Here is a 26,829-nt window from a genome sequence, read left to right as displayed (position 1 = left end):
CGCCGCCGCCGCTCCCTCCCCCCGGGCACGGCGCGCCCCTCCCCCGGCCGCCGCCATCCCCTCCCTCGGGCGCTGCCTCCCCTCGCCCTCGCCCTCTCGCTCACCCCCCCCCCGGCTCTCCTCTCTCGGCACCGCGGGGGCCCCGGCGCCCCGAGATCGGAACGGACGCCGCGCACGCGCCGCCCACCCGTGACCTCACTGCGGAGACGGCGGCGGCGGAGACGGAGACGACGGCGGAGACGGCGGCGCGCGGGCACGAACCCGCCGGCGGCGCGCACCCCCCCGCCGCCCTCGGCCGCCGCCGCCGCCGCAGCTCCGCCCACTGTCTGGGGCAGCGGCGGGAGCGGCCGCCCTTCCCCCGCCGCCTCACGGCTCTGGGAGGGAGCGCCCCGCACACACGGCGCGGTAAATCGCGATGAGATACAGGAAAGCACGATAAAATGCGACAAAACGCAACAAATAAACGCGTAGCCATTTAAAGGGCCGACCGGCCCCGCGTTCCGCCCCGCCGCTTCCCCTCAGCCCGCAGCCGCCGGGCATCGCGACGCGGCCCCCCGCGCGCAGAAAGAACCGCAGCGTTCTTCTCACGTGTTAAAAACTAGGCGCAGTGCTGCTGCCCAGACGCGCAAAGCGCTGCCTTGGCCCGAGACGTTTTGTTTGCAGGTTTTGCCTTTGATGTTCACCTTAGAAGTCAGTGCCTACCTGCGGCTGTTCCCCCAGCTGCGAATGCAGGCTGGGGGACCCCTGGTGCTTTATATGGCGAAAATAATAAACTGCCGGCTGTATAAAGAGGAGAATAGGGTTTAGAATAACTGCATAAACAGCTGTGCCCAGGCTTTTAACCATAATGCTGTGATCATAAAGACACTAACAGTTATATTTATTTTTTAGAGCTTAGAGAAAAGCATTTGACCTTTGTGTTATTGAAGAACTTGGGTAGAGATGAAGGAATCATAAATCTGAAATAGAGCACGACCTCAATTTTTACATTCAGTGCAAAGCATCATTATAACGGGGAACACGGTTTTACTGCTGCCATGTTGCAGGACCCTCAGGCAAGAGCAAGGCTTTTCCACAAAACAAAGGGGTATTGAACAGAAACCTTAACTGTTGCAGGGTGTAAACCTCCAAGTCGCTTGGAATTAAGTGTGCTTTCTGGCACTACTTACAGAAGGTACTTCATATAACGGCTATAGAAAAACACAACTTCTCTTTTCACAGATAGAGAAAAGGAAGGGAAGGCATAAATTCCCTCCACTCCATGTAGGCCAAAGAAAAGATAAATGCTTCCCCAAAACTGAAACCAACATTTAATCACAGGGAAGAATAAAATTATTGGAGAAATTAATTTTCTTCCCTTTAATATCCTACTATTTGGCCTCTTCCATCCTCATTTTGTTTCTCTCTTTTTATTGTAAATCACTAAAGATTGACTCAGCCCTTCCTCGGGGAGCATTTACCATAACAGCTATTACCATGATGGGAAGTGCATCTTTCCTCCCTTACATCTACCCTACTGCTTTCTAGATCCTTTTGCAGACATAGTCTGCATCACTCATTGGTAGCAGCAGAACCACAGCTGAACCCTTTACATCTCAAACCACCAGCCTCTGTGCATCATGTGAGTTACGTGAACTGAGACACCATCAGTGATGCCTCCGCACTTCCCAGCCATTTGAGATTCAAAGCAAGTGAGGTTTGTGCTTCTAAGGAAATTTCATGACATTGAACCATAATCCAACTCCTGGCTCATCTCTGCAGCTTACTGCGCTTGAACCAATTAGCAGTGCACAGTAATTAATAAATACTGGTCATTCCACCTCGGTTTGGTTTCAATTATCTTTAAGTTCTGCTTAATTCTTTTTTCTTCTGCAATAAAATGTTTGAGGGTGGGTCAGTAACTGGAAATGCAAGCACGTTCGTGAAGAACATTTCCCCCTATCCCCCATACTTATTCATGAAGCATATACAAGCCCAAGGGAAACAAATAAGAAAATCTACCAGCTTCATGGACCAGCTGCAATAGTTCAGACATTCTGGACATTCCTGTCTTCTCTAGCCTCTAGAATTTAGGATCTGATCATAGAAATTATCTACAAATGCCAACCTCTGAGATGTGCTACATCATATTTCCATTTCAAATTTACCCAAGAACATGCAAGACTTATAACATCATAGCTAGAATGAACTATGGATTTAAGGCAGCAACGTATGTAGGTGGATATTACATCTTTTATTAGTCATGGAAGCTTAGAAATTCAGTATCGCCATTTAATTTGGGTTTTACAAAGTTCTGCATATTTTTCAAGTTGCAAACCTCCATGGTAACCATTGTGCTGGAATGATAATGCTGCTATAGAGCTACAATCATTAGGCACCATAAGCCAAAGTTTGTAGGTAGAAGGTTGTTCAAAAGATGTTAACTCCACCTACAACTCTTATGGCAGACCAGGCAAAGCAGCTCCAAAAGGCACTGTGTAACTGAGACCTGCATTACAGACCCTTGTATGACAAAGAAAGAACCCCCCCCAAGCTAACCCTGCTCTCCTCGCACATATACCTTCTTTAGGTTGTGCAGGCCACTCTCAGCTGTCTCTTGGCTTGATACCTCTTCCACTCACACACCAGGAAGACTTTAAATAACTGCATCACAAGCAGAAAAGAACAAAGGACACTGAAACAAACTAACTGAACTCGTCAAGAAAATACAAAATGTGGTAGAGTTCCCTTCTTTTGAAAGAGCCTCCAACCCTCAAATCCCTCTTTTCAGGAACACACCATGATAATTTCAGATACATTTCTTGCTTAAACTGCTTACTACGTCACTTGTGAAGTCAGGATGTATGTTTAGCATTTTTCAAGGACATATAGATGGTGCAAGCTCCTAGTTTCTTTTATAGAGCATTTTTAACATAAACAATTGCTCAGACTGAGCAGAGAGCAGTTGGCCACCAAATTGAACAGAAACAAGAAGCGTGCGTGGGGGGAGGTCAAGCATTTAAGATATGCAACCATCTGTAGCACTTGTCTAGGACTGCTGATATATACTGTTAATAACAAGCCAGACTGCAAGAGGAAATGTCTTTTAAAATATGATACAAAGATCTTAAAATACAGATATATTAAAATACTGCATCTGTAATAGGGTATGAGGTAAGTGCCCTTGCCCTCAGTTGGAGATTTGAGAGAGTATGATGGGGGGAGTCATGAAAGAAACAGAAGGAACCATGCAAAGTAAGTAGAAGGCATGAGAGAACGGCTCTAAACTGCAAATTCCCAGCAGCTGCAGTGATAGCACAGAAGGTTGTTGTTGTACTCCCTCCCTGGATGCTTAAGGGTCACCTGAAGATCCCAAACAAACCCCTGTGTTTTGTAGCAGTAGTTTTTTCTTTTTTGAGATTAATACACAGCGTCCTAAATAAATGTTTTATTTGAAGTAAAAATTGTGCACAAGAGAACGATTACACAACAATGTTCAAGACTGTATTCCGTACGAAACAGGAAAGTAGCAGAGACAGCATGAACGAGCAGAGCACCCATAAGAACCTAACTTGCACCCAAAAGGGTCAGCCCACAGAAATACACCACACTTCTGATGCAGACACTTGCTTCAAAATTCAAAGCCTACTCAACTGTTCTCATGCCATATCCCTTCTGAATACTTACAACAGTTGCTATCACGCTCCACAATGAAAAATAACTTACTACCATGGCACTTAGGAGAAAATTAAAGTTTAACAATGGACGTACAGTCGTTACAGATATTTATCTCAGTGGCAATAGTTAGATGTGTAAATAGAAAAAGTATATTTTCTGTGACACTATCTATAAAAAGTTTTGCTTTGAGCACAAAATGCAGTGCTCTTCTGTGATGAGCAGCAGAAATCCCTTCCCTACGTAAAGCTATTTTGCTTGATATTGTACATGAAATTAAGGAACTGTACAGAGAAGGCTTTTCTTGCTTGCTTTCAGTAACTTCAAAGCTTACTATCAGTTAAGTCCCAATGTCTTAACTAGTCACATGAGTGTCAAACACATTTATAACTGGATGCAAGCAGTTTCATTTCACATGAAATAACAGTGTTAAAGTTATCAGCTGCTCTTTAAAAGTAAATTTACTCTGATATTTGACATAGGAAAGCATACAACTTGAAGCCAAGAGAACCCAACTTTCAACAGTGCAGAAGTTCAACGCTTCCCTGGAACGGAGGTCCCTCCAATTCATTCCCAGTTTTGAAAAATTCTGCCTTTTTGGTTCCTACTCACCTTGCAAAGAGAAGTACACACTAAGTATCACACTATGAGCTACTGTGCTTGTGCAGTCTCTCCCCTTGCAGCTAACATATAAGTGAAAAAAACACACACTTGAAGATCCATGCTGTGAATTTACAGTTTTACCACACAAGGATTTTCACAGAGACATTGCCTAAACAGAAAGCTTACTAAAAGCTTCAGATAAGGTTTACTAACTTGCATTTACAGACACGTAAATCTGCTTTAAGTAACACTAAGTTGACTTACAGCTCTTATTTATATAAATACAGGTTCTTCTCTTCAATGTCTCTTAATCCCTTTTCCCCAGAAGTAAAAAAGTGGTACGTTTGGCATTTCTTCAGCCTAAGACATTCAAAGCTATTCCCCAAATATTAAAAATAAGAATTAGCTGTGCAGTATATTACAATGTCTGCTAAAATGAAATGTAATAATCATACCTCCTAAAGCCCCAGTTTGAACTGTTCTATTTTTTGTAATTGCTTTACTATTAGCTTTGAGTCTACTACCAACACTAAAGGTTTGTTTGTTATTACAAATAACTACTGTAAGTGGAAAAATTAAGGAAGTCATTGTGGACAGCACCTATTTTTTTTCTAGATGTGCCTTTTCCACTGGCAACGTGGAATGCATTTCCATCAGTATGGCAGTAAGATTTAATAATAACAACAGAAAAAGGATACATGGTGAAACAATGCCCTTACCTAGGCCATAGCTGTAACGCATGCAGTTCTGGTACAGTAAGACAGAAATTGTAAAAGCAATAAATAATAGCATGAGGTCCTACATTTGTCAGTTTTAGCTGCCCGCTCCTGCTGAATTGCACTCTGCAGATTTCAATTTTTAAAAGCACTAATTGAACTCCATTTCTACCACCCACATCCCTCACTGAAAGGGAAAGGCTCAGAAAGGCACTCTGTATCAGACTGTGTACACTTCCCCCCTGTATCACTGCAGAGTGAAGCCTGACTCTAATACTGAGTTAAACACCACCTTTGGGATGGATCAACGTACCTTATGAGAACAGCCAATCCTTGACCTATTCTGCTTCCCTCACTGTCATTTAAATCTGAAGGGCAATCATATAGCTGTAACTTCTGTATGTAAGAACAAGGAAACCATATTTAGATTTAGAACTACAAGTCATGAGATCTTACTTGTCTCGCTGGAATAGTAGAATTCCTTTAGCGATATTTCATTATGTCCTCTGATGCAATTTGTATTCTTAAAGTAGTAAAACAACTTTCCTTTATCAGAAGGCTGCACTGGCAGGTTATACAGCCAGATCCCACCGTTCAGTCAGGAACCCCAGAGACCAACTTCAAGTTTGGCAAGACTTCTTGAAAATTTACATTTTAAGTATTCTGGCAGCCCAAGGTTCAGCATAACAATTGCCCCAGGTGATAATTGATACAAGAAGAAATTTTGTGAGTCATTCACACTCGGTGGCAATGGTATGATGATTAGTTACTCATTTTATGCTAGTGCATCCAAATGAAGAGATCTTTATCCATGCAGAAAAAACAGAGTAACAACTGGCACAGTCCAGAAATGGAGAATTCAGACGCATTCCTCAGCTGACATCAAAAGAGGATTTATGTATTCAAAGCCTTCAAATTCAGACTGGTCAATCTTCTTCACAATATCGCTGTTAAGATTAAAAACAGTTGTTAGTTTAGCACAATTACAAGTCAGTAGTATCAGCTGACAGTTTGTTTTTTTACCATTTAGACCTGTACAATAGACTGCAGTTGAAAACATTCCCTTCTCTCTTTTGTGCCTCCCTTTCCTTACAGATAATACTGTTTTCTTCTAGGCCCTGTGGCAGTAACAAGAACACCACCCCTTAGGAGCAGCAATTTGGCAGCTCACAAGCAGGAGTTCTCCCACAAAACACTTTGGAAGCTTTTCCAAAACATCCAGTTTTTAAAAAGGAACTGAGAACACTGGGATGTGACACTGTTCTTGCATTAGTAAGTTCCCTAACTAACTTATATATTATGCACCAACACAGGGATAAAGAAGGAAGTTGGATTTCAGACTTAAATAAGGTGCATAGGTAACATTTAACACTTGCTGTTTCTGCTTACAAATTAACATGCACATTACACAGAACCCAATACCAAACCTAAAGATCACATATGGTGGTTCAGTCAGGACAGAAAGGCACTTCCTATACAATCCCAATCAGGACACTCAGTAGGCAAGATACCACAAAACCCTCTGCCAAAACCAAAACATTACCAAGCATTATATCAAGGCTTTTCAGTCAGGACATACTCACTCGATTACTAACAACTGAAAATACCCAAACAAAGCACCTTTTCTTGTCCAGAGTATCCAAGATAAATGCAGTCTAAATCCAACATTCCAGAAATATCACCTCTTAGCATAACACAGAAACAAACCGCGCATCAAAACCAGGTTATTTCCTTCACACATTCATTCCTTGCAAGTGACACCACTAAAATTTGTAAAATAGCACTTAATCATCCTTCTCCAAACTAGAATTCTTCCCCAGTGATCAGATTTTTTTACATCATGCCACAGCACTATATTTAACCCAGCCACACCAAGTCTACAAGGAGGAGGCAACAGACTCTGTGCTACAAATACAACCAACTGATGTTTGTTGTGATTTATCTAACCCCTTCACTCATTAAAACATCTTAATTCCTGCTTTACTTACTCATCATCTGGAGTGAGCTGCACAGGTTCATTGGTGAATTGGGAATCAAAGTTATCCAGACCAAATTCTCCAGATATATTTGGCTTAAATGGAGGCACCACTTGCTTTTGTTCCATCTAAGAATAAACGCACTTAGTGACATCAGGAATGAATTACAACCTACAGAATTATTTTTAAACGAGGCTAGAAGTTACTCATTCTGTATGCTTTCTGAAATACTCTACTGTACTCAATGTACGTAAAAGAGGCTCTGTATTACGACTGTGGTATGCCAGTTAGCAACTTAAGGTTTGTCATGGCTTTGAAGTTTTGTGGCATCTCCCACAGTCAAATGTTGTCACATCACTGCTGCACACAAAGAAGAGTCCAACAGGCTCACATACCAGATCCCAATCAACATTGCGAAAAAACGGATGTCCCTGGATATCTGCAAATCCTGTCTGAGGGTGGCAGCCTAACCGCTCCTTTGGATCCTGTGGAAGAAAACGTTTCTAAGTGAGTGCCATGGCAATGTTATGAGTTCTGTGAGACACTGTGAATTTTCTGTTAGAGGTGCACTGAAGAACTAAGTTAGTGCTATTTATTTTGTAAAATGCTCCAATTTACTTTTGAAACAGAAGCGAATATATAGAAGTCCAAACTTGAATAACATATAAACAACCACCCCACCTTTACTCGTTTTTATTCTAGTGGCTTTAAACGTTTCAAAGCAAGTGAATTTGATTCTCCCTCCTCAACAGGCAGCTTGCCTATGCCGAGTTGATTTGAGACAGTAACTGCAAGCTACTGATAAATACAGCTGAAAGATTACTATAACACTTCTCTCCACTAGGAGGCCGTAACACCACACTCTCGGAAGAAGCAGAAAGGAGGAAATGAGTCAACTTGAAAGAGGACAGCTCTGACAAGTCTCTTATACAAGGGAAAGAGCTTCTCTGATTGCTTATAGATGTCACACTATCACAAATGAGCTACAAACATCTTTACGTACCCAGATCATCTGCTAAGCTTGTTCAATTTTCCAAATTAAATAAATTATTTAGAACATTTCTAAACTTTTTAGTTTGAAATTTACTTCCAACCCTAGAATAATAATCTAAAGCTTCAGATTCAAAGACAAGTATTTTAAACAAGCTTCCCAGCCCTGTTAGAATGTGACAGGATTACACCTTTTGTACCTTTTTTCTATGCACAGCAGCTAACGTAGATCTGCTACACATCAATTAGTTCACAACCTTCCTACCTTATTAAGGAAACTCTTCAGAACGCCTGCTGCTTTAACAGAAAGGGATCGAGGAATTCGGATCTGCTTTTCCAAAATTACTGCAAGAAACCAGTATTTATATCAGCTTTTGCATCTTTAAAGTTAGACTAAAGGTAAGTAGAAGCAAAGTGCTGCAGTACATGAACGCTCATGGCAGTTACCTTGAAAAAGATAGTCTTCTGTGTTCTGATCAGGATTGTCAGAACTCCCGACAATATCAAACGGCGACCTGCCTGCCATCATTTCAAACATAAGGACACCAAGCGCCCACCAGTCTACACTGAAGCCTGGAATTCACAAGAGAAGATAGTGACAAAGAAGTTGTAGAGCAGAAATAAAAACAAGTCTTGCTTTAGTCCTAAAAATGTTTAGAGAAGAATTAGCTTAAAAAATTTAAGTATTCATAGTCTGAATGTCTGGTTTCTATGGACTACCAAATAAAGGAGAGGTAACAGCTGTAAACAGACATCACTTGGTTTGTTATACGCAGGGTAGAAGGAAATTCTGTACAAAGAGGAAATGCAAAAACTTTAAAGGGTGATGCCATAACCTTAACAAAGTCTTAGATTACACACAGGCTTAGTCATTGCTAACCAGCAGCATGTTATCTGGGAAATGACAAAGAAGGAAGTACATGATTCTTAATAGTAGCAAGACAGTCCTTATTCTATTATGCAGCGCTAAAGAAAAGAATCCAGCAGCTAGACTGAGACTGTTTATTCTGTAAAACTTGCTTGTGAAAGGAAGGAAATCTTGTGGACTTCTTCAGCAAGCGTTTGCAAAGACATTTTCAATTTTTAAACACCAAAATTTGTGAAAGGGACATTCCTTATCTAAGCTCTTTGCAATACCTGTATTACTATCCCTGCTGCCAAATACAAAGGTCCAAAAGTGAACACAATTCAAGGCAAGCAAGATATATCTTTAAGAGTATAAAAAACGGTTATAAACAATAATTAACTCAGAAGACTCTTTCAGAGTGGCAAAAACAAGATCAGAGAGCAGAAGGTGGGATATCTTATTTGTTTGTTGTGATATTCTCAGCCTTCCCTTTGAAGGGTGCACTAACACCATGTTAACTCAGATGGTTCACGTGTCTAACAGAATTCCACCCCGATCAACTTGAAGGAGAAGCTGAGATGAACTTTAAGTTACAGGTAGCTACATGGTAGCAGTGAAAAGCTCAAGTTACCGTAATCCTCTCCTCGAAGAATTTCAGGAGCAATATAGTTTGGAGTTCCACAGAAGGTGCTTGTCGTATCGCCAGGCCGCAGCCCTTCCTAAACAAACAAACAACAGCACTGTCAAAACAAGCTGTGTGTAACTTTCTTCCACTGCATGCTTTCTAAAACTTTTATTTACCTCCTGTCTCAACACAAAAATCCCTCTCAATTCCAGGCTGGGATATATTTGCTACACAAAAGTAGGTTGCAGCTGACATCTCACGAGGATGGCTTGTACCCACTGCCAACAGTTATTAAACCTTTTAGCTACTCAGTTCCATAACATGCAAGTGGAAATAACTGAGATGCTGTGGAATGGTTCACACGTATAAAGAAACAGAAGTTTCACCTTTTTAAGTCTCTGCTTCTTTTAATTTATGACAATTTCTTAATTGTTGCTTTTGTTACTTAGGAAGAAACTACAGCTTACCTTGCACATGCCATAATCTGTGAGTTTAATATGTCCTTCAGAATCTAGTAGCACATTATCTAGTTTTAAATCTCTGTAGATTATCCCTCGTTCATGTAAATAATTCAATGCAAGGCTGATTTCAGCAGAATAAAACCTAGAATAGTAAGATATACTGATTGCCCAAGCAGTCAAACAGACATAAAAAAAACAACAAAACACTCCAGACCACAAAAACAGTCTTGGTGGTACAATACTTTTTAAATTGAGCCCTATCTATTCTATTGTAATTTTTAAGCAAGGAGACAGATAAGTTGTTTATGATCATACAGTCATTTCTACCCACAGCCAATTATTTTTTCTTAATAATATTCATGTCTACTGACATCAACCCTTTCTACTCATAACCTGAAACAAAACACATGCAACAAGAACTCAGTATTTGACTAGACAGCAGGCCATGGTGGTTCTAGGAGAAACATATTAATATCATCGGGTAAAAAAATACCACAGAGCAGGTTTTCCATAAAAAAATCAGAATCAGACTGCAGTCATCAAGCGTAATGCAATAATACAAGAAATTTATTAGTGCCTCCTATTACAGCTCCTCCTTGAAACAAAGATACTGCAGCTTGCAGCACTAAAATGAGAATGCAGTTAAGGATTTCAGAAATGTGAAACATCTGGAAAGGGTTTGTTAGTTCACCACCATGATCTGCACTACTGCACTGTGCCAGAAATCTACCTGCTCTGATATGCATACCTGGCATGCTCTTCTGGCAGTTTTCTCTGTCTCTGCATGTGAAACATCAGATCTCCTCCATTTACGTACTCTATAACAAAGAATAACCTGGAACACACAAGAGTGGACACAAATGATTGTACAGAGGCTGAAAAACTTTCTTATCAACTGAATATTTGCATTGTTGCAGGTGTTTCCTGGGCAAAGTCAATTTAACTTCTCCCATTTCTGCGGCAACACAACTGGCCTCACCTTTGAATGAACTCCCAAAGTTAAAAATCAAGAATACAAAGTCTCACTAGGTAGCTTGTTTATTGCTAAAGGAAAGCAAAGGAATCCTTCCCACATTCTTACCCCATTACAACTACTACTTTGTACATATGTGACTATATGGATAGACTAACATAGTTGCTGTGCACATGGCAGAACAGACACTTCTTTTTTCCCCATTTTCCTTCAGGATCCTCTTAATCTCATTCGCTTATAGTTAATACTGTTATTGCTCTTCAAATACTCTTCTCACTTAACTCTATCAGTTTGCCACCTTCTCCTACTGCAAGGATACTGTTTAAGTACACAATATTTTATTTGTACTGAAAATTATTACTATACAGAACAGTAATATTGTAATGTCTTCTACATAGACACAAAAATCAGTTATTTTCATCCCTCTTTCACTGTTTCTCATCTTAAATTAAGGCACAATTTTCCAAATCCTGACTTGTCATCAAGGAGTCAGGCAAACCTGAGATCCATTTCCTTACCTTTCTGTACTTCTGATTTCACCTCCCTTAAATCCATTTTTTTTTTTCTCTCTTTTTTTTTGCTCCCTCTCTAGATTGGTCTTTACCTCACACTCTCAAGCACATTTTTCCCCTGCTAGTTGCTTCTCTTCCTTTCTAGCATCCTTATCATAACACCCAATATTTCACACCTTTTTGCATCTTTCCAATCTGAAAGCTTAAGACGATAAATGTGACTTTTGTTCACAAAAAGCTACAGTGATTTACAGCACATTGACTTTCACTACCTACCTAACACTTAATCATTTAAATAGGCTTCAGATGTGCCTAACAGTATGAAATATTTCTTGAAGAAAAGCCTATCATCATCTCCTTTACCTGCTTTCTGTCTGGAAGCAAGAGTGCAGTCCAACAAGGAAAGGATGATTTGAAGCCTGTTCAAAGACATGTTTCTCTGTCTGAACCCAATCAATATCCTATTTTAAAAAAAGCAACATTCAGATAAGCATTGTTGTACTTTGTAGGGCAAGTATTAATGACAGTTAGCATAAGGATAAACTGGTGCTGATGAATGTAAAGAAGTCGCAAGAGAGGCGGGTGAAATTAATGTCAGAACTAGAATAAAATGAAAAAGCTCTTGAATAGCAAATCAGTCAGTGAAATCTGTACAGAATACCCTAAAGAACCATGAATGAAATCTTCAGCAGCTGCAATCTAACAGCTGACTGCAAACGGTAGCAAGTTTCCACAAATCACTGTGTATGCTACAACCAATCTGTAAATGGGGATGCTTGATTTAAAGAGCAAATAAAGTAACATCGTGAGGTCCTCCTCTGTGACAAAAAGCAAAAACCCTCACAGATGTGAACATATGAAAAGTAGACTCCACCTCCTTTTTCAGCTCAGCAAGCAAAAATAATAGGAAACATATGGAATAGTTCTCCAAAACAAGGAGGCAAGAGAAGCATATTAAGTGCTTTCTGCACAAGTAGTGCTGTAGATGGCATCAATTACAACAGTGACACTGGTTGAAGTAATGGGGCTCTTGACAAAAACCACTAGCACAGGATGACTGCTGTAAACTATGAATCTGTCAATGAACACCTCACAAGCAGTCATCTGTCTTGTGAACTTCTTGCAATGCATTTTCAAGTAACTGAATGTTTAATGCATAGGTTTTAATTCACGATGCAGACTCAGATGTCTGGCTTCCCCTTTGTAACAGGCATTAAAGCTGTTCAAAAGAGTTGGCTGAGTAATTAACAAAAAGCTTGCCTACCTCATCATCATTGACGAGTTCTTTCTTCACCACCTTCATTGCATAAATGCGTTCTGTTTTCTTCAATCGAACAAGCAGTACTTTAGCATAGCTGCCTCTTCCTATAACCCGGAGCAAATCAAAATCCTGGAGACCCAGACTGGAAGAAGCTTTGCCACTTTCTCTTATGCCCATTGCCTACAGACAGAGACACTTCTCAATTCACCAGCAGGCTTGTCAATTTTAACAACTGTTGTTGCTGTTCTTTAAAGAAAGTCAGCACTTCAAACAGAATAGCACAATAAATACACAAGCAATTCAATTAACACTTGTTATTCTTAAACAGCACTGCCAGGAACAGGAACAGAGGGAAAAGGAAGAAGGGAGAAGAAACATAGGAGATGAAAAACCAATCAAACTGGAAAAATTTGGAACGCTTTCTAAATCAAAGCACATCTCAACCCAAGTTTTACAAAAATCAGCTTGAAAGACACACATGCAACCATCGAGTGAGCAATCCAAACATGCTCTACGTACTGGTTTTCATTCTGTGATGAGTCAAATTACTAAGACAATAAAATAAAGAGTGACAGAGTTGAAGATCTCTGAATACAGTTAGCATGGTTAAGATACTTTACCTCTTTTTCTTCACCAACATGATCCAAGCTCTCGTGACTTGATGGATTATATGGAATCACTAGAGATGCAAGGAAAACAATTAGATTTATGGAACACAATGCTATTTTCTTTCTCTTCAAAACTTCCACTCATTAGTTGAATCAAGGAGAAACAATTTAAGTGTATGTATTATCAGCATTCAAAACTGGTTTTTTTTGTTGTTTTAAAGCTACCAAAGTCATTCTTTTTGCAATACTGCAATAACAACTGTTACGCCTAATATAAAGTTGTGATTGTATTTGGAAAGCTATTTAGACGATTCTTGCCATACTGTATCTTGTGCAAAATAGCACTTGTTGTTTAACAGAACATTGTCTGTGCTAAAATGGAAATGTCAGGAAATCTTGTTTAATTTTTTTCCACTGTAATTCTGTTTAGAGCTTTTTTGTTTGTTTAAGGAGGACATTTAAACTACACAGCTTACTGATGGAAAAATGTAAGTAACAGCCTAGATTCATCTTTACAACAGCTTGTTAAACTGCAGGACACAGGAAATAGGAATTTTTATATTTAAACCCCCTTAGTGTTTAAAGCAGCTGTCTTCTTTTTCTTGCCCAATGAAAAGAAGTAAAACAGAATTTTTGAAGTAATTTGCTTAAAGTTACTGTGTTTCATTTTAAAACCCATGTTCATGTTTCAAAGAGAAGTACTGATCTTACCTGATTCTACGTTATCTGGATGCACTGATGATGGATCCATAGGCATGATTGGTTCCTGCAAACATGCACAACGTTTTTTGTAACAGACTGTGAAAAAGATCTCTGAGAAATATAATCTTTTTTTAGATGAATCCACACAATTACTGCTCTAGTCCATACAGTATAAAAAGAATCACTGTAGCCCTTATTTTACCTATTTTCCAGAGAAGTTCCTAGAAGCTATTGAAGAAAACTTCATACAACAGAGAGAAGGTTGTAGACTAAATGCAAAGTGAGACAGAAAATTGCATGTACTTTAGCAGTTTTATTAGCCAAATAGCAATTTATTAGCCAAATAAATGTATGAATAAAGATGTCCAGTTGTCCGCTTTTAACATTAAGCTACAAGTGGCATTCACCTGTTGTTTTTCATAGGGACTTGAGAACTAAAGATGATTGCACCACTTGGGAGAAAGTCCGAACTCTCGTGCCTCACCTTCCTTTCCTATCAAACAAAATAGTCTGATAATCTAACAGATGTTTAGAGAATTTACTTGGACTTCACTCTGAATACGTGAAATGTATTCATGCACAACATACACGTACAGATAAACACTATGTAACTACCTGTCACCTTTCCTTTCACCACCTGACACTGAAATAGACAATATATGTAAGAATTAAGACCTTATTACTGAACAGTTATTCTGCTAAGCATCTCTGGTATTTTCTTGTCACCACAAAGAGTGACAACCTTTTTAACCTTCATCTAGTGTGATTGTTTGCAGAGCATATTTTGAAAGCCATTAGCAGGAAACAAGCTCTTCTATTTCATTTATTATTGCTTTTTAAAGACAACTTTTCAGACAAACCCTACTTACTGGCTGTAGTGTATGACGACCACATTCAGAATTGACCAGTTTGTGACACTTCTTGTGAACAAGGAGTTTGCAATTGATGCATTTATAGCCCTGGCGACCCAGGCCCCATATTCGGTCGCTGCAGATGGCACAGTGAGCTCGCTAGGATAAATCAATACAACTGATTAAAAGCAAAGCTAAGTAACAGAAACTATTCAGTCACACTTTTGTTACTGAAGAACATAGGATAGGAGATCAGAGGGACCCCTACTTAAGTTACTACTGTACCAGAAAAGTCTACGACAGAACTTTAAGATAGAACAGGCAGATACAATGTAGAAAAGCCCAAGAATTACAAATGAACAATAAGCAACAACTGCTTATCAGAAAGAGCACATTTACATGGAAAGGTGCAGGCACAGTCAGCCTCTTCTGCTGCATGTGGACCCGGAGAGACGTGAGTCAACTGCAGGTCAAAAGCAGTGCAGATGAATAAGCAGGCTCCTGTGACCAAGCTAGTTTGCTAGGTCTCATTATCTTTATGTAGAGGAGTCCTTAGGCTTGAAGAGGGAAAGGCAGGAAAGCAAAAGCTTCAGCACACTTAAACCACCAGCTTACAGGAAATGGGAAGATCACCACTCGCTGAAGGACACTCATCACACAACTCAAAAGAACCATGAACACAGGGCACCTACAAAGCAAGTGGGATGGTGCCTTGACAGCCTTTGACCAGGAAGAGGTCAAGGAGGATTTCTCAGAGCATTGTGTTAAAAAAAAAAAAGAGTTCAGTGAATAATGCTGAATATGAAGTTAGTGGAGATAATTTTGAGCGTTATTTAAGCACGTGATTCACAGCTTAGAGAAGAAGGAAAGAATACCAAAGCTGTCAAGGAACCTTGCTTCTTTGATTTTTATTTTATTTTTCAGATACAAGCAGCAGATAGCTTTCTTGATGCTTAATTGTCTTTGACTATTGCTTATTGAAAGTATCAAAATTGGCCTATTGTTTTCAGTTGCTTGTTTGCCAACATAAGTGGATGTTAGAGAAACATCTCAGGTTTTAAGTTATGAAGGAAAACTGTGCATCATAAGCAACTCAAAGTATTCTTAAACAACTGCAAATGCACTTTCAGTTCAGCTATCTAATGCCAGAGCTAAAGTCTGCCTCTCTGAAGATTTTAAGGGAGCACTAGAGCATTTCTATAACAGAGAGCATAGTTAGAGTATACTGTAAAGTGAATTACAACTATTTACTTTTCTTAGGTGCCTGATTTTATGTCGATAAGGTTTCCTGAAACTCCAGCAACCCAACATCTAAGTACTACAGACAGTCAACAAGAATTAGAATCAGCCTGCCTTTTTTAAGGCAGTAACGTTAAAATTATAAAAGTTAGACAACCCTGTAACATGGTTTTAAGCACCCAACAAGAGTCTCACCCTGTTAAATCGTTTGGCTTGGAAAGTGTGACCATTTGCACAATAGAGCTTTCGCCACCGGCGGGCGCCACGGCGATAAATGGATTCTAAGAGGAAAAACATATGATTATATCCATAAAAAATATAAATGCACAACTGCAGTATTTTCTCATGGATGCTTCTGTGTAAAGTGATTTGCAGAGTAAAGTTTCACTCCTGCAACCTTGTAGGAACACAATGTGTTTTCTTCATTTTTCTAATTTTGGAGAAAACCTCAAGCAGAACACTCAGACCATCTGAAAGTTAAGTCTGCCTTTCCAAAGTTAAAAGGAAGAGTGAGTCAAAAGGAGGAGAACAGCCCAAACAACACAAGCACTTGTTTGCAAAACATGCACATACCTTACCTAATTCAAGGAGGAGCTGTGGGAAGGAGGGAAGAAGGTGCATTTCAGGAACGTGTCCTGATTTATGGTTGCTTGCACAAATCCTCTAGTATCCTAGGTCCACAGCTGCCACCATTTTTTGACTGTTTGTCTTGTTACAGGCATGTCAGGAACCAAAATTGAAAACTAGAATACGCAAAACTATCTCAAGTTGCAAAGCTATTTCAGATTTAGTCTGGAACCTTTCTTTCCCCCCTTCAGAAAAGCAGCATTACTGCAAAGTTAACATTTAAGCACACACTGACATTTGTCAAGAACTTGGATGTCAAACTGACAGATGTGTGTGTGAACGGCATACCCATCCTCTTTTATAAGATGAATATCAACAGCATAGAAGCCTACATTGAACAGATGGAAAATCACCTCTCATGGTTAGTACATTTACTAACATGACAAAGGTTTTCAGAAAATACTCCTATTACCCAAAGGTTGGTCAGAAACTGATGATTTGACACCTCATTACAAGTGGTTGCAAGCCTTTGCTCACATTAGTCAGCTAGCAATCTGGCAACTACTACAGACAGGAATAGAATAAAAAACTGCCATGAAAGAGGCAAAAGCAAGGAAAGCAGAGAAGCATGGAGAGTTAACAGAAATGCAAAAATGCCTTATTAACAATGACTGAAATGACAAACAACACTCAAGTTTAACAAAACTTTCTGTTCCTTTTTAATATTTAAGCTGTAGAGACTTGCATTATTAATAGTTATAAGCACAGGAAATCAAACAATAGAATACCAACTTTTTCTAGAATAGAGATTACTTATTTTAAGCATGCCCAAACTAAAATGCCTACTTACTATCTTCTCCTGGGCAAGGCATGCCAGGCCGTTCTGGTACACAAGGAAACACTGCAAGAAAAACATTAGCTTCCTATGAATCTGTTTCAGACAGAAGACAATTCTTTGGGTTAAATACAACATCTGTGTAAGAAGGCAACAGAAACAAAGTTGCTACAATGCATTCTAACAGCAAGCAAGAAGAAAAGATGCCATAAAACTCTGTACTGCACATAACAGTGATGCAAGAAAGAAAAACAACGGGACAGCAGAGTAAGCTAAGTTATTTAAAGATGCTAGCAACAAGCATTGATGCTGGTTTCTCATGTGATCAATCACTGCAGCCAGTATTTGGAAATCTGGACTGTAAGTGAAGCACGTTACAATGTTCCAGAACAGCCAAGTATGATCTTGCCTGCATTAGTTCTTTGTTTCCAGTGTATTTAGCCACAGCAGCAGCAGGAAGGGAAGACCTGGTGCACATTTACTCAGAAGCCAACCAAGCAGAAGTAAATGGAGACAAGACTGATCAAAAAGCGTAATAATAAAAAACAGAAATACACGTATAGGAGCAGACGAAATCCTTTCCCAGTTTTTATATATTTTTCCTTTCTTAATTCCATAAATACTGACAAGTGCTGACAGCTAAAGAGTGACCCGTGGTCTTTGGCATCCTTTTGACAGACTGCCACAATTGGCTTTAACTGAAGAAGATGGAGTAGTGCAAAAGACTCTGATAACATGAGGTAAAAATTCCAGGTCTCTGTAGATGCAAACATTAAAAGCAATATATTAAATTTCAGTGTACCGTGAATTAGAAGCTCTGAATCCTTGTTTAGTTCGTACAACCGAAATGCCTCTTCTAACTCCAGCTGGGAAGAAACCGTACATGGGTCTCCTGAAGGAAGAAAACACCACAAAACTCAGTCTGATTGGTGTTGTGCCGTTCAACAGCCCCCTCACAGTGGTTGCTAAGATAATTACTGTAGCAAACCAAACCTCTGCGCAGTAGTGTTGCTGTCCTTTTTCATCACATCAAACATTCCTGTCCCATTTGACAGCCTCAGCACTCAGCTGCCTACCCACTCCGTAAACACAAAGTGGAGAGCGTGGAAGGAGGAGAAGGAACATCCCTATTCATTCAGACTCACTGAGAACCAACAAACCAGTTTTTCTTCATGTGTTTTGACACCTGTGCAAACAGCTTTTTGTTTCTTTTTGACAGAAGAAAGGGAGGCTTTCAAGAGTACGCAGTGCTTCAGATTGCACACAAAGTTTACAGACTAGAAAGGAACCTTCATAATTAAGTCTGACTTGCACTTTTTTTAATTGGTGATCACAACTTAGCTGACTGTGGTAAAAGCATGCAACTGATCTTTCTAATACTGCCCTCAAATTCACAACTTCACTTTAAAATCTAATAGGGAATAACTGACATCTTAATTCACAATGTATTACTAGTGACAGCTAAGTATAAAAATGATGAACTACAAACATTCTTTCAACACCAGATTAGTAATAATTTTGCAGTCATCCAAAGTAAACTCAGATAAAATATGTCAGGAAAGTGTTTAATTTTGACTTATCTACCAAGAAGATTGAACACAAATGCCAGTTTAGTGTCCACCTTACAGTACACATCATGAGACAAAGGTAAGAAGAGATGACCAGATGTAGATAAAAATCAAAGTGCATCTAAAAAGAAATCAGATTCACTCCATTTTCCAGTTGAACCTGACCATTTATTTGAAGTGACTGCATTCAAGCTAAATTCCATCTGCCTTTGTGTCATTAAACTCTATGAGAATTATTTAAACACGGTGCTCTACACCTGCAACAACTCAGAAGACACATTTAGAGCACGACAAACAAAAACCTCAGTGACCAGGCAAATCCAGCTGAACAGTTCAGTCACACATACGGTCAGAAAGTAGTGAAGAAGGCCAAGATATCATACCTTTATTCTTTTATTCTTTATTCTACCAGAAGTGTGGTAAACAATTCTATCATATACACATACATGCTTCATTAAAGACAGACTTACTTCTTACTGTAAATCTCCAGACTCATCTCAGTGAAAAGTCCTTGAGATAAAACAGCCAGCTTATTGCAAAATGTCTAACTCAAATGGCACCACAATGCAGCAATTTGCTTATCACCATTGCTCCTTTCTCCTTACTGCATCTCCCTTGTGTACATAGTTTGGGAAAGCTGGTGATAAGCAGAAGAGAATCACAGAACGGCCCAGGTTGGAAGGGACCTCAAGGATCTCAGACTCTCAAGACCACAGCCTTCAACACAACTGCCCATACAGCACTTCCAAAAAGCAACTTGAGTCCCTGCTTAGCTTTGAGCTCTCAATAAACTGGCACTCATCCAATTCTGAATAAGAAACCTACAACAAGGGGAGGAAAGAGGCCTATAAGCACCGCCTATGCTAATCACTGCATACAATTATTAATCACTGCAGACAAATCACTGCCTTTTATGTACTGCATCAAGTACTTAGCTGGCTAAAATAACAACAGCTATTCCATAATTTAGATGTCTTTGGTGTGGCTCAAAACTTACGTTCAGAACACGGCTCCACAAAGAAAATAAGAGCTACAAGCAGGCTTTTCAAAACATGCCTAACATACACACAGCTCAGAGTGGAAAAAGGGAGAGAAGACTGAACTTTTTTCATCTGATATAAAACATGACATGGAAAAATGACATGCTGAAGATTAACGAGATTTCAGGGCCAAAATTTCTACAAAAAGTTACTGTACATCACTCAGCCAAGTATTTTCTTGAAAGTACTTTCTCTTTTATTAAATAGCTTTATGTTATTAGACTCAAGGTTGCTACAGCCGATTCACTCAAAGTGCATTTTTTTGTTATATATGAACAGCTATATACGTTAATTTGTATCAGTACTTCAGACAAATACTGCAATATGCATCACTTAGGGTTAGTCTGTTTCTCAAAAGCTTAAGGGGAAGCATAAGCATACTTTCCACTTCCTTCCTAGTAAATCCTAGCACTGAATTCACGCTTTGATAGTCACTGAGATTTATGAGCAAACTACAGCAACAGAAAAACAAAAGTAGAGCTACACATTTCAGTGATTTGAACTAACAAAACTATACTTCTAAGGGCACTGGAAAGCCATTACTTGTGGAGTCTAAGTTACTATTACTAAAAACATACAGTTCATGTCACAAAGGGAAAGAAAATGAGGAAAGGGAGAGAAAAAATAGAAAGCTGAGTACCATAACGATCACAAAGTTGTTGGAAAGCAGGCAGCAAGAATCGATTTACCTTCTTCATCAATCCATTTCATGGTGAAAAGCTGCTCGTTGTCAAAGGAGCACATGTCTCGAACTTCACTGCACAGTCCCTCAAACGAGATGGAAGGTTCAAAATACGTTATCATGATGTCCCTGAGTAAGAGAAAAATAATATTGAGAAAATGTCCAATGCTATAATTACACAGCATTTCATCTTCACCTCTAATGCCTTCCATGCACCACTGATATAAAACTCACCTCTTGCCACAGCCCCTTAAAAAAGGAATCTTTAAGCAGTATTAATAAGCCATGACCACCAAGATTCCTCCCTACAGCGTTCAGGCTCCATGTAATTCTTATTACTGATTATTTGACATTTATTCCTCACATTATCTGCTTTTGAAAAAATGAAGATTTAAATCCCCAAATGACTTTGAAGCTGTGCAAGTTGTAGCTTTTAAGTACACGCAGCAATGAAATACATTATTCCAGTGGACAGAGAGGAATTAAACGCTGCAATAATTTTGAAGGGCATTACTAATGTATTGCTGGTAAGAACACATACATCTTCTCCAAGTAAGTCCTAATTGTGGGGATGGTTTGAAACAGTCATGGAAATTATTAAACAGCAGATCAGAGGGGAAGAAGTTGCTAATATTTAAAGCACCTTTAAGAAGACACGGGTGATGCTTCCCCACAATGACAGGGAAGGTGAACACTGAAGCATGCTCTCAGAATTAAAGTTTACTGCTTTACTGTTATGCAGAACCGGTATTTCTGTTTTAATTATGACTGAGAGTGGTGCTTTAGAAGCATTACCACAACATGCTGACCCACTGCCCTGGTATTTGCTGGGCCTTCAAGGGGAATAGGTGACTCTGGGTCAGTCCTTTAAAAAAGAATGTCAGAGGTACAGCCCAAAGGAAGGTGGAAAGGAGCAAGAAGCCAGGGCTGTTTACAGCACTACTCTCCAAACAGCTCATAAGCCCACTGCTGGAGCACTGATGTTCCCAGAAAATGCACAGAGATCCAGAGTGCAGGACAGCTGCTCTGCAAACTCCACACATCTAACAGCACGTTACTGACATGCAGCCATCAAACAAAACCCACAAGGCTCTATTAGGAGGCAAAGTCCTAACCTGTATTTCCTGTTTTTCAGGGACCTACATTTTAGGCAGGAGATAAGGCACTGCTTAGCAACTTCAGTGAGTTCCACCTAAAGTTCACCAAAAGATTTATCCACACTACAGTGAACAGCAGAAGTCAGATATACACAATATTAAGACGAACCAAACGACTTAGGAACACAAAGCCTTTCAGTATAGTTACAGTAAAAGCCGATACAAAGTGAAGGAACACTTCCTCTTGTTGTTACCTTCACGTGCAAAGCAGTTGCCCTATCCAGCACCATCAACAAAGGACACACCAGACAGCAGCAAAATACATCTGGAGAAGCACCCAGCTGTTAGAATGAACACAAACCTGCCTGCAGAGGTGGCAGAAATCTGGCCAGAGCAGAAGGATGGATGTAAATACGAACAAGAGTCTGCAAGCAACTACAGTGCACTGCCTAGAGATGAGAAGCTGGCTTTGCACGACGCAGAATGTGAACGATGCTGTCTTTCCACAAGCTCACCTGGCAATTTTAACTACACTGGTGGCATTTTCCACAGAGATAGGTCTCATTCCCAGACTAGTTCTGCTATCACTTCTTCAGATTATATGGTGTTATCCACACCTCCTGCACCTAGCACCACACCAGGCATGTCTTCACTAGGAAAAAGCTGTACTGACTGAACCTACCATACAAGATTAAGCTAAATGTGGTATTTTAAACAAAAATTAGTAAGCTATGTAAAAGAATGATGGGAATGTAAAGTGGGCCATAGCCTGCTGTCTTGTATAAGAAAATACAGAATGCTTTCTCTCACAATGACAAAAGAAAATCCTTTCATTCTGATAAAAACAACGAGTAAAGCTTCTGTTCAGCAGACCTGCCTGCTACAAAGCTATTCTACAGCACAATACCCTTATTTGCCTCCTCAAGACACATGCAAGGAACTAGAAAGCAATCTGATTCCAGACAGCCATTTCCACATCTGGATGCTTTAGTTATCTCATCACAGGGAAGCACTGTGCTTTTTACAACTTCTTAGGGATTTTATCTCTCTCCAGAAGACTACCAGCCTCACTGCTACCTTCCCCACGACTTCTCTGCGACCAGACAGCTTTTCTCACTCTTTTTCTTTTGCACCTCTCCCACCAGTCACAAGGAGCAGCCCTTCAGCAACACGAACAAAGGGAAAAATACAATGCTGACAGTTAAATGCAATTGAATACGTGTAGCTCACTTCTCAGTTCTAAAGTCAAGCTTCCGTGGGAGGCTGCCACTTGATTATCTGGAGCCTAACACAGCTATCACACATTACATTTGTGAACATACATAGATATCCAGTCACGTATTAATTACGTACCCACACATTCATCATACACCTGGGTTAATCTTTTGATTATGCTTAGTGGCAGCTCACTGAAATTAACTCGTGCGAGGCTCCCGGCAAATCCTGCTGCTTGTAAGTAGTTTTTAGAAGCTCTTTAAACTGAGCACACTCCTTTACATTCACTTTACATTCCAGGGGCAACAGAAGACATCGAGCTGAAACAACGACCAGAAAGTTTCAAGACAAAGAACCGTGTAAACAGAGGATGTGGGAAATCAAACATTCTTTAAAGAATTGTCTTCTGGAAATATCTGTGGAAGTGCATTTTGATTTCACAGTAAAAATGGCACTGTTTCCTTTTCCAACAAGTCTCACCACTCCTGTAAATGCATTAAAATTAATAAAAGCAGCACCATTGACATGTATTCTGAGAAGACTGCTAGGGGTATTGCTCCTTTGAAACAATACAAACTGTGGGTAAAGGACTGGTATGCCTTTATCTGTACTAAAAGCCTAACCTACATTCCAGCTTACACAGTTAAACCAGTGCAAAATCTATGCCAGCCACTGCAAAGAGCAAGCAGATCTAATCATGACAGAGAGATGGATCAAGTTATGTGTGTGTGTATATATATATATATATATATATCTATAATCAATTATATTAGTCCTATAGGATTGGTAACGCATAGGTAGCATATCTTTCTCATTTGCTCTCACCCACTACAACACAACCCTTCCCTGATGTAACAGCCTCTTGAACTGACAAAAAGCACCTACAACAAATGAGACAAGCCAAAAAGTAAGCTTTTAAAGCAACATTAGAGACCTAAAACGGGTGTAATTATAGATGCTGTGTAAACGCTGCGCATTTGAAGCTGCTACACTTTGTCAGCATATCAGCAAAAAAAGAATGTAAACACAGGGAACAATAAATTCCTAGGAGCTGCTGGGAACTCCTGCTACATGCAGGGTGTAGATTACAGGAACTCTTTAAAACAGGTGAGGCTATTTTCAGCATTTCAAGCAATTAGTTCTACAACAAGCGTGGCTTACCTGCGAAAAGGAAATATTAGGGTAAACACAACTTAGTTCCCAACTCTCTGGGAATTCCCACCTCTTATTCCCATCACCTCTGTTTGTTTTAGGAAAATTTTCCTTCCCGGTTTTACATATTTCATGAATTTAAGATAAAGAACTACCACGGCACGGCTGAACAAAACAAAGACCCTTCAAAGAGTTCCTCATGAAAGCTTTTGTCTCGGCTGAGAAAAGCAATTAGGCTCCTGGCCAGACCCGGGGTGTTCTGGGGCTGCAAGAGCAATGCTTGAGCCACGCAAGGGCCTCACCACCACGTTCCTCACTTCTATTACAAGAAAATTAAGAGAGATTAACATTTCCTGATTAACAATATTTCCCATAAAATCCTCTAACCGACTGTCATCTTCATGCAGTTTATTTGATGAAAGGGTAAACATCGCCTTTGATACCTGCACTTAGATCCTCAGTCTCCAGCCATTCCCAGTGCAAGTCAACTGCTTTGCTTTGATATCAACTTTTTGACAGTGCTGGTCTGAGAAGCAGGCAATGAGACTGACAGTCAGAGGGGAGTGGAAAGGATGGCTTGTTTAGATCTCAAAACAAATAACTGCCAAGGCATTCAGCTTATCTGTTTGTTAACCAGCTGCCCATATGACTCACTGTCACGATTAAAAGCAAACCAACAACTGTGTTAACCAAGAGTCAGCAGATGAAACTCAAAAGAAACATTCCAGTGCCTGTGAAATCACTGCCTTATATCTGAAGTGCCACAAACCAGCATTCCAGCCCAGCATAGCAGTTTTCTTGCTCACTCCCACAGCTTCTTTATCTCTGTTCCTGCACCACAGCTTCTCAGTGCTAAGGCAAGAATTTGTATGACCGTATGTGGAAACGACCAAGATTAAAACTGAACCAGAAGAAGACAAATAAATGTGTTTAATCCAAAGCACTTCCACTTCAGTTCACCGCCCAACCACACGAGCCCTCCTATCAGCTGGTAACCACATCTTCAAGAAATGGGGGATCGATGAGACCAGAAGGCAAAGATCTGAGAACTTCACATGTAGTTATTCTGACAGGTTCCACAGGTCCTTTACAGCCACAGACAGCGCCAGCCTGTAACGCTTTGGTCAAGAAGAGCTCCAAAGCAGACACAGGCCAGAAACTAAGTGCTTTACCATGTTCTAAATGCTCAGCGTGGCTTTTGTATCTCTCCTTGAAGCCATAAAGCCAGATGTATTATGCGTACAGAAAGCCAGAGATACTGTAATCAGAGCACCGACGGTCAGATAAACCTTTTCTTGTAATCCACGCAGGTAGCTGGAAGGAAGCTGCCTCAAACCAAAAACGCAACCGACATTTTTTTCGGGTTAGATCAGCTCGTATCGAACCCACGGACCCGCCGAGGCACGGACCGCCCCGCTGCCCCAGCTGTTCCTGCGGCGCGGGGCGAGCCCGAAGCGCGGCGGCTCAGTCCCATCTGCCCGCTCACAGCAGCGGCCTCCGTTCGAGCGCAGAGCCGCGGAAGGGGAGGCCAGGCTGCGCCCCCTCACCTTCATTCTCTTTCCTCGAACGACGGAGCTCCGCACGCCACCGCAAGCGCGGCATTGAACGCGGCACCGACACAAACCTCAGCCCGGGAAGCGACCACCGCCTCCGCTCCCAGCGGCCTCCCCCCTGCACTCACCCCTTGTAGTAGGCTTTCACGCGGACCTGGTGGGCGCCGTCCCCGCCGAGGCCGCCCCCGCCGCCGCCCGGAGCCGCCATGGTGCTGCTGCCGTCCCGCTGCGTCGGCATCCCCCCGCGGCGGGCGGCACCGCGCAGGGCGGCGGGCGGGAGGGCGGCAGGACGAGGGGGGCGGAGGCGGCCGCGCAACCCCTCGGCTCCGCACGGCGCCGGCACAGCGCAGGCGGAACCACTTGGGGCGGGGGTGAACCGGGAAAAGGCGGAGAGAAAGCGCGGAGCTATGAAGGGTGGTGGGGGGTGAGAGCACGGCCCAGCCCAGCAGTAGGACAGAGCAGCCGCTCCGGGAGCGGGCAGCAGCTCGATCGCTCCGGGCAGGAGGGTGAACAGCCCTACGTTATACCTGGTGCACCCCAACCCACACTAGGTGGGCTTTCCCTGCGGCTCTGAGAGCACACCTGTGGAGCGGAAAGCTCCACCGTGAAAGAGAAGGGGGGAAGCACCAGCAGCCACAGGGCAGCGCGGATCTCCGCGACGGAGCCGAGGCGCTCCGCGTCAGGCGGGGCAGAAACAACACCCCCAGCCGCCCTGTCTCCCCGACACGTGGTACGGCCCGCAGCACGCCGCGCACGGGCAGCACTGCGCCTGCGCAAAGCCGCCTTGGCGCCATTAAGGCGGATGGCGGAGCGCGCTCAGAGTGGTGCTGTGAGGAGTGGCTTCTGTGGCGGCTACTTCGCGACATCCAGGAGCGCTCAGGGAAAGGAGCTTCTCACACACGAGTAGAGATTTCCATTTCTGAAGGCTAGTTCGATCAGCAGTAACGTCAGCGCGTGTAGTTGCTGAGAGATGTTATAAATCTATACAGTTAATAGTTGATGGGTGGTTAAACAGCAATTAGGAATAGCCTGGCCCAAAGGTGTGCTGGCCTTGGGGGTCACTGCCGAGCACCCACCTGTGTAGGCATGAGCTTAAAGCAAA

General features: G+C 41.2%; 1 protein-coding gene across 1 annotated transcript; it reads right to left on the bottom strand.

The window, feature by feature from the left end:
• Window positions 1-3,412: 3,412 nt before the first annotated feature.
• PRKCI (protein kinase C iota) lies at window positions 3,413-26,010 on the bottom strand. The gene is made up of 18 exons (XM_048954853.1): window positions 25,856-26,010; window positions 20,718-20,839; window positions 18,223-18,312; window positions 17,436-17,486; window positions 16,214-16,299; window positions 14,798-14,938; window positions 13,938-13,992; window positions 13,239-13,297; window positions 12,622-12,798; window positions 11,721-11,818; window positions 10,621-10,707; window positions 9,879-10,014; window positions 9,418-9,505; window positions 8,387-8,512; window positions 8,205-8,284; window positions 7,345-7,434; window positions 6,962-7,077; window positions 3,413-5,920 (listed from the first exon to the last, which is right to left on the bottom strand). The coding sequence occupies exons 1-18, from the start codon at window positions 25,963-25,965 to the stop codon at window positions 5,833-5,835; spliced, it is 1,800 nt and encodes a 599-aa protein (XP_048810810.1). The 5' UTR covers window positions 25,966-26,010; the 3' UTR covers window positions 3,413-5,832.
• Window positions 26,011-26,829: the final 819 nt, after the last annotated feature.

The sequence above is a fragment of the Lagopus muta genome, chromosome 9 (genome assembly GCF_023343835.1).
Source record: "Lagopus muta isolate bLagMut1 chromosome 9, bLagMut1 primary, whole genome shotgun sequence".
Taxonomy (NCBI): Eukaryota; Metazoa; Chordata; class Aves; order Galliformes; family Phasianidae; genus Lagopus; species Lagopus muta.
Note: the sequence above shows the minus strand (reverse complement) of the source record. Positions and strands in the feature narration are given on the sequence as shown.